Consider the following 16,209-nt stretch of genomic DNA (forward strand, 5'->3'; position numbering starts at 1 on the left):
CATGGGTGTGGGTATCCAGGGAAGTACTTGTAGTTACAGGTATTGGTGAGTCATCTGACATGGGAACTTCAAATTAAACTCAGGTCCTCTGCCAGAGCAGAATTTGTTCTTAAGTGCTTAGCTGTAGTTCAAGCAGCCATTGTTGTTATTTTGCTCTGATCATGTTAGATTTCAGGAATTTTGTTTTTAATAATTTATGATTATGCTTTGCACAAAGCTACATAAATTAAGTATATTAATCATAGCAAAAAGTTTAAATAGCCTAAATTCTAATAATGAACAGTTAGTTAAATATGCTGTCTATGCATTAGAACACAGCTATTCTGAGAGTGTATAAGAATGCTAGAAAGATACTAAGTGGGGCTGGAGAGATGGCTCAGTGGTTAAGAGCATTGATTGTTCTTCCAGAGGTCCTGAGTTCAATTCCCAGCAACCACATGGTGGCTCACAATCATCTGTAATGGGATCCAATGCCATCTTCTGGGTGTGTATGAGGAGAAAGCACTCATACACATAAAACAGATTAAAAAAAAAAAGGAAAGAAAAGAAAGATACTAAGTGTATTTTGCTAAGCGAAATTATAAAACAATTTATGTAATTTTTCCAATTTTTAAAAAGACCTTTTTTAAAATTTAAAAAAAAAATTTAGTTTTAGGGACAGGGTTTCTTAGTGCAACAGTCCTGGCACTCATTTTGCAGTCTGGATTCTCAAATTCAGAGATCCACTTGCCTCTATCTCTGCCTCCCAAGTGCTGAGATTAAAGGTGTGTGGCGCTATGCTTGGCAAAAGACTTATTTAAAAATTTTTTTATATGTGTGTCTTGCCTACTGGTATGTATGTGTACCCTATGTATGCCTTAAGAGGGTCTTAGATCCCAGTTTTATTACTTAGAGCATACCTTATTAGTCTCTATAGTCACAGTCATGTAGATGGTATTTTTTTGTTGTTGTGGTTATTTTCAAATTGAAACTTAAGGACAGTTTTAATTTTAGGAACTTATGCATTTAAATTTAGCTTAGTCCATTACCCCTGTACAAATGGGAAATAGCTAAAGTTCCAAAAATTCAAATTATAGGACTGTATAAAGAGATCCTGTCTCAAAGAACAAAAACAAATCAATTAAAATTATACATATGTGTCTATGTATACACACACACACACATATAAACAGTAATAGTGTGATATGAATCAATAGTGGAAATAGCTTTTTCTGGTTATGCAAGATCATCTGAATAAGGTTGTAAAGACATCTAGCATATTCCATCAAAAAATCAAAAAAGAAAAAGGGCTAGCCAGGTGTGGTAGCAAAATCCTAGTACCCGGGAGATAGGTAAATCACTGAGTTCGAGTTCAACCTGGTCTACATAGTGAGTGAGTTCCAGGATTGCTAAGGCTACACAGTGAAATCCTGTCTTGGGGTTGGAATGAATTTGGGAGAGTAGAAAAATGGCTTTGTAGTTAAAGAGTACATACTGCTCCTAGAGGACCATATTCAATTTTCAGCACCCATACTGGTCAGCTCACATTGCCTGTTATTCAAGTTCTGTAAGTCTAGGGGACCTGATGCCCTTTCTTGCCTCAAAGACACTAAAGGATGAATATCTATTTTTGAAGATATTCAATGGGACTGGGCATGGTGGTGTATGTTTTTAATTCTAACACTTGGAAAACAGAGGCAGGTGATCTCTAGAGTTTGAGGCCACCCTGGCAAATTCCAGAACAGTTAGGGCTACATAGTGATTTTGTGTGTGTGTGTGTATGTGTACATAAAAGAATAAGTTTGCTACTTACAGAAATATTTAGTCATGTGCAGCTGTGATCACAGTATTTATTCCAGAAGTGTAGGCACTCAGAATTACGAACCATCCTTTGCTGCATAGCATGTTTGAGAGTAGCCCAGGCTATTATATTAGACACTGTCTGAGAAGCCTCCTTTTTGCCCCTCAAAATGATTAAAAGGTAGTGTAAGCTATCTTATTTAGAATTTTGGTTTCATTTTGACAGACTCTAACACGTGAGCAAAAGGAAGGAGCCTTCTCTAATTTCTCCATTTCTGAGGAGACCATAAAGCTTTTGAAAGGTACTGTGAGTTTCATGTTGTTAGAAATCTGCTGCTGATTTTATATAACTTTGGTGTCTTTTCTGACAAAAAGGAGAATACAAAGATAAATAGCCCCCTTTTAATTGCAGTTATTTCTACATCATTCTTTTCTTTATTCTGACTTGTTTTAACTAAAAGAGTTACATGTGTTTGTCAAATTAGACCAATTTCATTTTAATTTCTGTTTGGGGTAGGAATAACTGTAAATCTTATTAAGTAGTGTGGCTATAGGCAGTCATGGAGGAATAAGGATTGTCATTTTCAAATGAATTTATTTTTTCCTAATGCTAGTCACAAATTTTAATGAAATCTCATTTTACAGGTCGAGGGGTAACATATCTCTTTCCTATTCAAGTTAAAACCTTTGGTCCTGTATATGAAGGAAAAGATTTAATTGCTCAAGCCCGGACAGGAACAGGAAAGACATTCTCTTTTGCCATACCCTTGATTGAAAGGCTCCAAAGAAATCAAGAAACAATTAAAAAAAGCCGCTCACCAAAGGTAACGGTTATTAAGAGAGTAAAAGCTCTTAACATTAATGAAAAGGGACAGGAACAATAGTATAGTCTTTTGGGTTTGTTTTTTTGTTTTTTTGTTTTTTTTTTTTTTTTTTTTTTTTTTTTTTGGTGCTGGGATCAAACCCAGGGCCTTTTGCATACTAAGCTCATGCTCTCCAACTGAGTTATACTCCAGACCCTGAAAGAATTACACTCTGTTCAAAGTCAGTATATCCTTCCATTTATGGCTCCTTTTTCATAAAGTTAAATTTGCTAAAGTGATCTTAATTTTCTAAAGTAAGATTATTTTTCAGTTAGAAAAATTGTAAGCAAAGCTAAAAAAGATTAGTTAGTAAGCACAAATTTACTATCTCTGGATGTTTAGATGTTTTCCATAACTTTGCATTATGAAGTCAATTTAACTTATAGAAGTAGTTATATTTAGTATACTTAGTGAATTTTCTCTTCATCCCTGAACTTTGCTTTTAAATAATGAATTTTCTAACAAAGTATTCACTTTGTGATTCAGTAAATATTTAGTATTATTTCACAGATTGACTTTTTGTGAAGACTATTACATCCGTGATATCCTGTTATTAGGCATTAGAAATATGTCTTAACTTATAAATAGTAAAAATCAACAGAGGGAACTAGTAAAATTCTAGTTTAAAATTTGACATTTTTAGAACCTGTGTGCACTTTAAGGTTTGTAACAGTGAAGAAGAAAAGTCATCATAATGATTTGAACAGGTATGTTTGTTCTTTTAAATATTCCTAATGTTACACTATAAAAGCAGATTCACATGTATATGAGTAGAATCACATCAAACTGGCTTAGGATCAACTATCATGTTGGCTGTATTGGTTTCCAGGATAAATCTTTTTGTTGTTGAAATTTGCAGGTAATGCAGTAATCTTTACACAATTGCAAGTACTGCAGATAGGAAATACATGCACCTGCCTTAGTCTGTTAGAAGCTGCTTCTGAGATCATGGCCTCACCAATTCTAGCTATTGGTTTTTGGGCAAGGCTTACAACCGCACTGTGACTCATGTTCCATGTTTCTGATGAAATTGGGATACTAATGCCACCTCTTCTGTTTTTCATGACAAAATTCACTAATTCACTGATTAAATTTCCTACTTCATAAAGAGCACCAGCACTCAGTGTATGAACCATCTTTACTTTGACAAATATGTTTTGAGTATTTGTTCTGTATCAGCTGTACCACAGAATACAGTGACTTGCCTTACATTTGAGTATATGAACTAGACATTCAGAGGATAATGTACATTAACTGATTCTCTGTCTATAGATACATAACTGTATTGTAGGGAAGTAAATGTGAAGGGGAGGAATAGAGAGAGATGAGAAAATTACCTTAAGAGACTTGGGAACCTCATTAAGTGTTCTTTTATATTCTGTTTGTCTTTTGAGATAGGGTCTCATGTAGACCAGGCAGGCCTTGATGTCACCATATAATTAAAGACAATCCTTTTGCCTTCAGGATTGTAAGACTACATTACCATGCATACTAAGCAAATACTTTGCCAACTGAACTATTTCCAACCAGGAAAATATCTTTTGAAGTCTGATAAAATATGTTACAGTAAATATAAGCCTTTCTAGTTTATATTTGTTTTCTCTGTCCCCAAGCCTTAGGGCTAGGGATAAAACCCAGTTTATGCATGCTAGATGATTGTTTTGTCATTAAGAATACACCCAACTCTGCCTTTAAGTGCTTATGAAGTTAATGTTGAGATTCTTAGTTTAAATATATTATTACAGAAATGTCCTTTTAGGTAGAGTTTACATCAGTCTTTAGAAAAGGTGTATCTTTCTTTTTTAAACTTTGCTCAGGTACTCGTTTTGGCTCCAACAAGGGAATTGGCAAATCAAGTAGCCAAAGATTTCAAAGATATAACTAGAAAACTCAGTGTGGCGTGTTTTTATGGTGGAACATCATATCAAAGCCAGAGTGAGTAAATATATACAATAGTTCAAAGTTGGATTGACTAATTTTAAATCTAAAGAAATAATGTAAAATCATACATTTGCTTTAACATATTCCTGGTTTCTTTCCCTGCAGTTAATCAAATTCGGAATGGTATTGACATCCTCGTTGGGACCCCAGGGCGTATTAAAGACCATCTGCAAAGTGGTCGTTTGGATCTTTCAAAGCTGCGCCATGTGGTGCTTGATGAAGTAGATCAAATGTTAGATTTAGGTTTTGCTGAACAAGTCGAAGATATCATTCATGAATCCTACAAAACTGGTATGTCCTAGGTGAAATAAGTGTATTAGCAACTTTTTTTTTTAATGAAAGCTTGTGAATTCATTTCATATTTTTTGTTACCTTTTCTCCTGGTATTCTAACAAAATTAAAGCTATTTGGTATCCTTTCTTTAAAAAAGAAAGTACAGAGCATGCTCTGAATCTTCTCTTGATTATTCTGTAATCTTCCATGTAGGCTTACTAACTCATTTTATCCATTTCTTGGCTTTCTGTTCTTAAGTTCTTTTCTTCCTAGTTCTGTTTTCTTTCTGTTTCATTTGAAAGTTTAATAGTTGCATTGAAGTTTGTATGCTAAAAACTTCTCCCAAGTTTATAATTTTTCATTTTTTGTTTTGTTTTGAAGCTTGGGGTGATTTTTAAAAGCTGGCTACATCATGGGACATTAAGAAAACATTTGAATTCTTTTTGTTTGTTTAAGATTCAGAAGACAATCCTCAGACCTTACTTTTTTCTGCAACTTGCCCACAGTGGGTATACAAAGTTGCAAAAAAATACATGAAATCCAGATATGAACAGGTTGACCTTGTTGGAAAAATGACTCAAAAAGCTGCAACCACTGTGGAAGTAAGTAGCTTTGCCAGCATGTAGATTTTAGTTTTTGAATTGGTGTTTACTTTTGAAATTTGATGAAGCTAAAGTCAAGTTTGAGGTACCTCTTTAAGCCTTTTTTTCTGCCCTTAGTAAGAGACATAGCTTAATGGTAGAACACTTGGTTAGCATTTATGAGGCCGTAAGTTCAATTCCCAACTCTCAAAGGGAAAAAAACAGGTTATGTGTAGTTTCAAACTGAGAAGCAGATAGAATAATAGGAGTGTTGTAAATGTGTGAACCAGGGAGGCCTAATGTCTGTGGAAACATGCCAGGATTGTTTATTGCTCCAGAGGCCAGGTATGATGGTGTATGTGTAGGAGACTGAGCCAGGAGGATCCCATTAAGTTGAAGTCAGCACAGGCTACATAGTGAGTACAGGTTAGCCTGAATTACAGTGTGACAGTCTGAAGAATTGTCTCAAAAACAGTGACACATCCAAAAAAGGAGAGAAGGAAGAAAACAGTGCATCAGAAGGCCGTTCTTATTCATGGGAAAAGACTATTACAGGGACTTGTGAGATGGTTCAGTAATCAAGACTTCTATAATGAACAGATAGAACTGACTTCTGCAAATTGTCCTGACCACCACACATAAGCTGTGGTATGCAAACATGCACACGTGTGCTCACAATCAGTATAATTAAAACAAACCTTTGAGTAGTATCAAGATAGCTAAAATGAAGCAGGACAAGGAAAGAGGTGCTCAAGAAGAAAGTAGGACATACTTGAGGATGGGTGTGGGCTTGAGAGAGTTGCCAGGGAAGGCTTTTCTAAACAGATACCAGAAGCAGAAACCTGAGGGAAAGCTTAATAATGTGATATCATGAGAGGAAAATTTAAAATGTTTATAATAAAGAATTAGAGGTGCTACGTGCAGTATTTGTGACTATAATTTTATACTGCATATATGTCACTTTGCTAGGCAAGACAGATGGTTAGAACAATGTACAGTAATTGATTGATGTGATAAAAACCAAGTCAGGTGGGCTCTGTTCCAGCACCACAAATGACAAAAAAAAATTGCAGACTGCTACATATGCAATCATACTATTTTAAAATAGACATAATTTTTTAAAAGATTTATTTATTTTATGTAAACTGCAGCTGTCAGACACACCAGAAGAGGGCGTCGGATCCCATTTCAGATGGTTGTGAGCCACCATATGGTTTCTGGGAATTGAACTCAGGACCTCAGGAAGAGCAGTCAGTGTTCTGAACTGCTGAGCTCATCTCTCTAGCCCCAAATATGTAATTCTTAGCACCTCAACAAATCAAAAATATATGGAATGCTAAATGGATTTATTTGATATATAATGTGTAAGTTCAAAAATTATGAATACCAACATGATTATTTCTTGAAAAGGGGACATTACAGTGCTAGATAGTCAGCAAAAGGTTTGTGTATTTTGTAATGTTAGTGGTTTTACAATAAGAATGTAAAATTACCAGTGAAGAATCATTTGAGACGTTTGCAAACATATTTAGAGATTGAATGGCATAACAGATTAATACTATTTTCTAGGCTTTAACCAGATTTATCCCCCTCATATTTTTCACTCCTGCATTTCAAGTATTACCAACCATCTTCCCATTATCACGCATCTAAGGCTGGCTTCAAACTTATTTGTTAGCAGAGGGTGGGTGACCTTTAACTTCTGATCCTGCTGCTTTTATCTCCCAAGTGTCGGGATTATAGGCCAGTGTTGCTACACTAGGTGTCTGTGGCACTATGTCTATGGGAATTGAACCTAGGGCTTCATGCACACTGGATAAGCACTCTCCTAACTAAGCCACATCCTCTCACCCTACTCTGAGTTCACCTCCCGTGTCTTAAGATTACAGGCATGTTTGCAACATACTTAAAACACCTTTTATTTGTATGAGTTTTTGCCTGCATCTGTGGCATTAAATCTTCTAGACTTGGAGTTAGATGGTTGTATGGGTGCTGGGAACTAAACCAAGGGTCTTTTGGTAGAACAATATGCTTTTTTAACTACTGAGATATCTTCCCAGCCCTGTTTTGTTTTTGAGAAAGCATCTCACTTGTAACCTTGGTCTGGTCTGGAACCTCCTTTGTGGACCAGCCTGGCTTTGAATCAGGTTGTCTGCCTCTGCCTCCCTAGTACTGGTTATGAAGGTGTGCACCACCACACCCAGCTATTCATTGTTTGGTTGGTTTTCCAGACAGGGTTTCTTTGTGTAGCCCTGGCTGACCTGGAACTTGATTTGTAGACCAAGTAGAGGTGTGTGCCACCACTACCCGGCCCCCAGATGTTTGTTTTTAGGTCAGTGTCTTGGTGTGTAGCCCAGGCTGGTCCATGTCTTGTCATCCTGCCTTAGTTCTTGGTTTTGAACTTCTGGTGTGCTTTCATGTCTGCTCCTCCTTCCAACTTTGTACTTTTTCTTCAAAAACAACAACAACAAAAAAAATGGTGATTTATCTTAAAGTCTTAAATGTCTTTGCTATGTTACTTTACATATTGGTTAAATTGTGGGTTTGGTCTTTTTTTTTTTTTTTTTTTAAATAAGCCAGCCTTGGTGGTGTATTCCTTTAATTTGGGGAGCAAGGTTAGGGTTATTGTTTTACTGAGTAGCCAGTTCCAGGCCCTCCTGGGCTACTTAGTAAGACAATATCCCTAATGAAAACAAAAACTGGGGACTGGAGAGATCACTCAGAGTTTTTTTTTGTATTGTGTACTTGGTGTATAGACATACAGACAGGCAAAATATCCACATGCATAAAATAAAAATAGGTAAATCTGAAAAATAAATAAAATTACATATACCCATATAATAGGACCAATAAGCTGGTCCAGTGGGTAAAAAGGTGCTTGCAGCCAACCTGATGATGACCTGGATTTGATTCCTGGGACCTGCATGATAAGAGAGAGAACTGACTTCCACAAGTTGTTTCTCATGTTCTCTCCATATATGCTGTGGCTTGTGCTTATGTACAAACACATACACTAAATAAATGAAAGATAAGCTGAATGACAAAAAAAATGTAACTTAACCTTTCCCTGCTTTTTATTGTGTGAAATTTGTAAACATTTGGACAGGTTAAAAGAATTTTATAGTGAATATACTTACATGTATATGTATCTAGCATGTAGATCTACTAATACTTTATTTTCATTTTTATATTTTTTGCTTTGTTTGAGACAGGGACTTGGAACTTACAGGTAGCTAAAGATTGCCTTAAACTAATATTTTGCTTCCACCTGAATTGTACCCTCCTCCCCTTATCTTCTTTTAGGGTTGGATTTGGCTGTGTACCCTGGAATGAGCTCAACAATCTCAGTCTCCTAAATGCCCAGACAGCAGACAGGGAGGCTGGATTACACCTGGCTTAATGCTATATTTAATTACATATATGTCTATTGTGACTTTTATTTTAGTTTTAGGTTTTGGTGCTGAGATTGACTCCAGGGCCCAGTCTTATGTATAATTCAGTATCATTTAGTGTTATATTTAGGATCTATAACCACACTTCTGTCTTCCTTATCCTAAAAGGCAGCTCTGGAACTTAGTGAATCATCCCCATCCTGCCCTTTTCCTAGTCGACCCTGGCAACATTTAATCTTTTCTCTGAATAGTTCATATAATTGTAATTACACACAGTATGATACTTTGTGTCTGACTCTTTTTCATAGGTGAATAAGAAATAATACTTATTTTTATTTTCTCCAGCCACTAGGGATTGGCCCCAAAGCTTGTGCATGTTAGTAAAATGGTTTACCATTTAGTTACCCCCCCTACACTCATCTATCTGTTTGGGACTGGGTTTCACTCTTAGACTATGAGACTTGAGATTATTGGCCAGGTATGTGTCACCAGTCCTGGGTTATACAGTGCTGGAGCTCTAACTCAGGACTGAATTTATGCCAGCCACACACACTGCCAGCTGGACTTGCACCCTAGGTTTCTTTAAAAGATTTTTGATAAAATAGGTGTTTTTGCCTTTTCTTGAAGCATTTGGCTATCCAGTGCCATTGGTCTCAGAGACCAGCAGTTATTGGAGATGTCCTTCAGGTCTACAGTGGATCTGAAGGGAGAGCTATTATCTTCTGTGAGACTAAGAAGAATGTTACTGAAATGGCCATGAATCCACACATAAAGCAGGTAAGCTTTCTTTATGCTTTTCCTAGATAATGGAGGCATATCTCTAGGCAAAAATGCACATTGCTCTTTATAGACTAAAATTGATAGTCTTTTCAAAATAGAGTAATTCAGATAGACATTGTAGCAAACTTTTTTCTCATATATTAAGTCATAATAGGTTTGTTTTGTTTTGTTTTTCCTTTCTGCTAACGATCAAAATGGGACTCTCTGCATTCTAGACAAGTAGTATACCACTGAGCCAGCCCCAAGAAATTTAAAAGTCATAGTATGGCGCTGCAGAGACCCCTCCACCATTAAAAGTACATACTGCTCCTTCAGTGGACCCAAGTTCAACTTCCAGCACCCAAATAAGGAAGCTCACCAGCTGTACCTCCAGTTCCAGGGAGAATCCTCTCTGCGAACCTGTACTACTCATTTTTACATGCCCAGACACAGACACACAAAGACAGACATATAATTAAAGTAAAATAATCATAATTTAAAAAATAATAATAATCATAAAAATGTATGTTTTTGAAGTTTATAGAAGATGTTAGGCGGGAATTCTGTCAGTTTTTAAAAGATTTATTTCATGTACTGAGTAGACTGTCCCTGTCTTCAGACACACCGGAAGAGGGCATCAGATTCCATTACAGATGGTTGTGAGCCACCATGTGGTTGCTGGGAATTGAACTCAGGATCTGGAAGAGCTGTCAGTGCTCTTGACCGCCAAGCCATCTCTCCAGCGCCCTCAAATTTTTGTCTGTGTGTGCATACAAGCATGTACGCACAGGTCCACAGAGGACAGAGGAAGACATCAAATATCCTGCTCTCTCATTTTCTGCCTTATTTTAATTGCTGAGCCAGTTAGTAGCATTCTCTCAATGATCCCTGTCCCACATCCTCACCATACTCCCCCTACACTGATATTACACATATGAGCACAGTCATACTTGGCTTTTCACATTGGCTCTAAGGATTTGAACTTTATCCTCAGGCTTATGCTCTTACCCAATGAGCCATCCCTTTTACAAGACATTTAAAATTTGGTCTAGAAAATAGGAAAGTTGACAGAATCCATTTTAGTTGGTAAGAATCAATATTTTAAACTTCTAAGAGTCAACTATAGGTGGGTGTGGGTAACATGCCAAATCTCTGAATTAAAGGCCATCACGTTATGTTCTGATCTCCACAGGGATGCCATGAATAGTGAATAACTGAAAAGTGATTGAGAAACAAAAGTCAAGCAATCAACCAACAAACAAATGTTGTTACCTAATTACTTTATTTCCTAATTCACAAGTTAAACCCCAATAGTCATTCTGTATACTAACTAAAAGTAACTTCTGACTTAGTAATGACTGGAAAATTCCCCAACATTTTGGAGGATATAAGCAAGATATGATACTCTTTTCTGAGAAAAGAAACAACTACAGGAAGTAGTTATCTGTTTCTTGTAGCTAGTGCTATTGATAGGGGAAAAAAAAAGAAGAAGAAATCCCAACTTGCCTATAAGTAACAGACTTCATTCATTATCATGTAACTCTTTTCTATATTAGTAATTTACAAATCAACACCCAATATATCTATAAGTGGAAATAATTATTGAGCTTCATTTTCTGCATAAGAATGGAGAGTTTTTGTTTGGTTTTGTTTTTTAATAAAAAGTAGTTTCAAATTGAGGGCATTTCACATTTGCTCCTTTGCCAGGACCAAGTCTTGTCTTTTCTAATTCTAGTTCATAAGAAATGTCCATTTACCACTGCTCTCTAGCACCAACTGTTAGCATGTTAGCTAGTTTAGGTTTGTCAGCATCATCTCTTCAGTTTTCTTTCACTAGAATCACTGTCAGATAAAGATTTTGTTTTGTTGGGGCTGGAGAGATAGTTTAGTGGTTAAGGTCATTTTCTGATTTTGCAGAGGTTATAAGCTTTGTTCCCAGAACTCATAGTGGGTCACAGCTATCTATAACACCAGGTAATCTGAACCCCTGGCTTCCAAAGGCATAAGGCATGCACATGATGTACACACATACGTGCAGGCACTTAGATGTACACATAAAATAAGCACTTTTTAAAAAGATGTATAAGTGAGTAGGCCAGGCTTAGTGACAACTCTGGAGACAGAGGCAAGCAGATCTCTGAGTTTGAAGCCACCCTGGTCTACAGAGTGAGTTCCAGAATAGCCAGGCTACAAAGTGAAACTCTTGAAAAAACAAACAAATGAGGTGTGTGTACACCATGCTGGCTTTAGGGTCCTGAGTGTTTGGATTAAACGTGTGTACTACCACACTGGCTCCAGGGTTTTTCTCCTCCCACGTGTAAATTTTTTCATGATACATGTCTTACACTCACTCAGCTGTTCCAGGATAATGCTTATTTGTTGTATTCCAGTCTCAAATCTCTTAACTATATATTTTGTAGTTTATTTCCCTGGTAGAATTTATGTATAAGAATTTTCACCCAAACTCCTTAGCCATGTTTCTTTCTTCATGTCAGTTGATTTCTTAACAGCTGTCTCTATCTCCAGTCCTAGGGAATCTGACACCCTTTTCTGGCCAGTGGGCACTGCATGTGGTACACAGCCACCCTATAGGCAGAATACCTCTGTGTGTGTGTCTGTGTATACACAAAATTAGGAAAGTATTTCTAGCATAGACATCAGTATAGCATAAGTAGGTTTAACCTAATAAACATTACAGAAATCCAAAGTTGGAGAGATGTCTTAGTAGTTAGGAATACACTGCTCTTTCAGAAGACCTGGTTTTTATTCTTATTCATATGGCAGTTCACAACCATCTATATAACACTGGTTCCAAGGAATCTGTTGCCTTCTTGGATACCATGTATGCATGTGGTACGTACACATACATGTGGGCAAAATAACCATGAACATAAAAACAAATGTCAAAAATTATGGAAAAGCAGGTTAATGTTTGGGGTATACTACTGACCTATTGGATTAACAAGGATTATGATTTATAATATACTGGCATTGTTGGTTAGAGTGTGATGAAATAAATACAGAACATTGAAAGGTTAAGTGGGTACAATAGTTTTTATAATAGTTTGGCAATAGCAATTAAAATGTAGGGGACTGCAAATGTGGTTATCAGTTAAGAATACTGACTACTCTTCAAGAGGACCAGGCCCTGTTCTCTGCACTTATGGTAACTAAGGACTGGTGTAACTCCAATTCAGGGGATCTAAAGACCCCCTCTTCTAGTCTCCGGAGACACTATACACATGTGCACAGGCATACATACAGGCAAAACATCCATACACATAAATATAAGACTTTAAAATTTTTCTTTTTCTGGATATTGAATCCAAGGTCTTAGCCATACTTGTTAACACTCTTCCAAATATGGAACTCTCTTCCAAATATTCATTATATTTAACCTAGAAATTTAATTTTTATCTAAGTATCCTTCTGAAATACACATAAATGAGCAAAGATGTTAAGTAAAAGGCTTCTTATTATAACCTTATTTATGTGAAAATGTGTGTACAACACAGATGTTTATTAGTAAGATAATGCTAAAATAAGTTTTTTAATCCATATGAAAAAAACATTTGTGGTTTAAAAAAAAATTCAATGGAACTCCACTTACAGATACCAAAAATGATTATATTATTATTAAATCTATAAATTAGATTGCAAAACCAAACATGTATATATAGTATGCCACTTTTATGGACACAAATTTATAGCATATACTAGTCAATGAATTCTGTGACAGATGGTATGTATGTATTTATTTGGTTTTTGTTTTTTTTTTTTCTGAGATAAGGTTTCTCGGTGTAGCCCTGGATGTCCTGGACTCACACCCTATAACAGGCTAGTCTCAAACTCAGAGATTTCCTTTCCTCTACCTCTTTAGTTCTGGGAAAGACATGCATCACCACCACCAGGCTGTATTTGGCTTTTATTAAAAGATTCATGTTTATTTTGTGAGTATGAGCGTTTTGCCTATAGGCATGTATGTATACCACATGCATGCAGTAACCGCAGAAGCCAGAAGTGGGCATAGATATCACAGAGTTATAGTTATGAGCCACTTTGTAGGGCCTGGGCACTGACCTGGGTCTTCTGCAAGAAGAGCTGCTGCTTTTAACTACTGAGACATCTCTCTTGTCTATCTCTCTGACTCTGTGTCTGAGACAGAGACAGACAGACAAATATGAATGAATGAATGAATGAGTATTGGGTATCTGCTAGGATGAGTATGTGATGGTCATAGGACAACTGTGGATGCCAGTATTTTCCTCCTTGTTTGACATAACATTCCTTGTTGCCTAGATTAGCCAACTAGTAAGCTTTTGACATCCGTACAGATCGGACTGCCTCAGCCACGGAGTGTTGGGATTAAAAGCATTTATCGGAACCCTGGCCTCCTATATTTATTTTTAAAAGCAAACCTATAACCCCAGTGTTGAGAAGGTAGAAGTAGGAATGTAGCAAATTCAGTACCAGCCTGGGCTCATACTGTCTCAAAAGAAACTACTGGAGCTGGAAAGATGGCATAGCAGTTAAGAATATTGGCTGCTCTTCTTCCAGGGAACCTGAGTTTGAATCCCAATGCTCACATGATAACTGACAACCATCCGTAACGCCACATGGCAGCTCATACTTGTCCATAACTCCTAGATCTGACACTCTCATGTAAACGTGCAGGCACAACATCAATGCACATAAAATAAAAGTAGATACATATTTTAAAACAATATTTTTAAAATACATTGTTATTAAAGATAAAATTAGGAAAAAAAAAACAGGAGTACAGACAGAATGATGTTGGTATGATCTATACACTTAATTTTTTTTCCTTTTTTCAAATAGAATGCCCAGTGTTTGCATGGAGACATTGCACAATCACAAAGAGAAATTACCTTGAAAGGCTTCAGAGAAGGTAGTTTTAAAGTTTTGGTGGCAACCAATGTGGCTGCTCGTGGCTTGGACATTCCTGAGGTTGACCTTGTGATTCAGAGTTCTCCTCCACAGGTAGGATATAGGATTTGGTTTTAGAACAGTTTCATAAATATTGTTTTATTTACAAAGTATTGCTTGAGATGTCAAACATTCGTCTTTTATTTGTTGTTGATCTTAACATGTCTTGTTAGGATGATATTACATTGGCTCAGATGTACTTCCCTTATAAATAGGTAGCTTTATTGTTTGCATGGTGGCAGATACTACATCACTCAAGAGACAAGGCTGAAGGACACTGCATAGTCCAGGCTAGCCATCGATACAAACCAAATCCAAACCAAGCAGTGATGGCCACAATGTGCACATCTCATTAAGAAAGTTCAAAGTTTCATATACTGAACTCTAGTGTATATGAATAAATAGCTTTTAAAACCAAACAAAATCATGTCATTTTTCTTCTTCCCTTTCCTTCCTCCAATCTTTCCTAGATACTCTGCTTTTTTTCCCCAAATTCAAAACTTTTTTGAGTGTATACAACACACACGAGTGCATGTGCACACACACACATACACACACTTCTAAATACATAAATACAATTAAATAACCAACTGGAGGGCTCTTCCATGAGGAAAACTATTTCTCTTGTTCTTAGCATTCTTTTATTGTCTGTAGTTTCTTGTCTAGGGTTTAGGGCTCTATAAAATTTCCTTCTAAACTTTGTCTTGTTCATGTCTTGGATAATAGCATTTATTTATTTATTCATTTATTTGAATTTTAGCATATAAATTTCTTGTGATGTTGTAAAGTATTGTAAAGAAGGATTGAATTTATTTTAGCCTTTTTTGAGAAATGGTTTTAGACCAGAGGCCTGAAAGTCTTTTTAACATAGGCTGGCCTTGAACTTGGTGCCTTAGCAGCCTCCTAAGTACTGGAATTATATAGCTGCACCACCAGACCTAACTCTTTCTTTCTTTTTTTGGTGTGTTTTTGGTTGATTGTTTTTTTGTTTTGTTTTGTTGTTGTTGTTTGTTTGAGATAGGGTTTCTCTGTGCAGCCATGCCTGTCCTGGAACTCACTCTGTAGACCAGGCGGGCATTAAACTCAAGAGATCTGCGGGCTTCTGCCTTCCTAGTGCTGGGATTAAAGACACTATTACTACCACCTGGCTTTTTTGGTGTTTTTGAGATAAGGTCTCAGCCTTAGATGACCATAGTCTTGTGTTAATCCTCTTGCTTAAGCTTCCTTAGTATTGATTACAGGTGTATACCAGTATGGCTTGACTTGCTTGTCAAGTTTATAAAAGTTTCTTTTTGCTTTTATAGGATGTTGAATCCTATATTCATCGCTCTGGACGTACAGGTAGAGCTGGCCGGACAGGAATTTGTGTATGTTTTTATCAACCAAGGGAAAGAGGTCAACTGAGATATGTGGAACAGAAAGCTGTAAGTGAAATTATTTCTGGCTTGTTATCTAAATGGTACCCTAGAAGAGTTTTTATATTTGTTCTCATAAATAACCCTTCTGATCATTTCTCAGCTTAAGCTGCATTTTAATGTCAAGCATCTGGACAGCTTAATTTATATTAGTTGTGAGACTTTGTTTTATACAGCTTTTATTGTGAATCCAGAAGATCTGACACACTCCTTTTTTCTTTGAATTTCTCCCTTGATACTAAAGTGTGTTACTGGTTTC

General features: G+C 36.5%; 1 protein-coding gene across 2 annotated transcripts in view; it reads left to right on the forward strand.

Moving 5' to 3' along the window:
* The window catches only part of DDX50 (DExD-box helicase 50), a 31,193-nt gene that overhangs the window by 5,684 nt on the left and 9,300 nt on the right, over window positions 1–16,209 (forward strand). The window contains exons 3-10 of one of the 2 annotated variants that reach the window (XM_080938168.1): window positions 2,006–2,081; window positions 2,425–2,603; window positions 4,460–4,577; window positions 4,689–4,874; window positions 5,313–5,458; window positions 9,457–9,606; window positions 14,428–14,589; window positions 15,840–15,959. In XM_080938168.1, the coding sequence (XP_080794294.1) occupies window positions 2,006–2,081; window positions 2,425–2,603; window positions 4,460–4,577; window positions 4,689–4,874; window positions 5,313–5,458; window positions 9,457–9,606; window positions 14,428–14,589; window positions 15,840–15,959 (1,137 nt within the window). The remainder of the gene's footprint in view (window positions 1–2,005; window positions 2,082–2,424; window positions 2,604–4,459; window positions 4,578–4,688; window positions 4,875–5,312; window positions 5,459–9,456; window positions 9,607–14,427; window positions 14,590–15,839; window positions 15,960–16,209) is intronic. The other variant, XM_080938169.1, reaches the window with a different exon arrangement.

Source organism: Micromys minutus (genome assembly GCF_963924665.1).
Source record: "Micromys minutus genome assembly, chromosome: 25".
Classification (NCBI taxonomy): domain Eukaryota; kingdom Metazoa; phylum Chordata; class Mammalia; order Rodentia; family Muridae; genus Micromys; species Micromys minutus.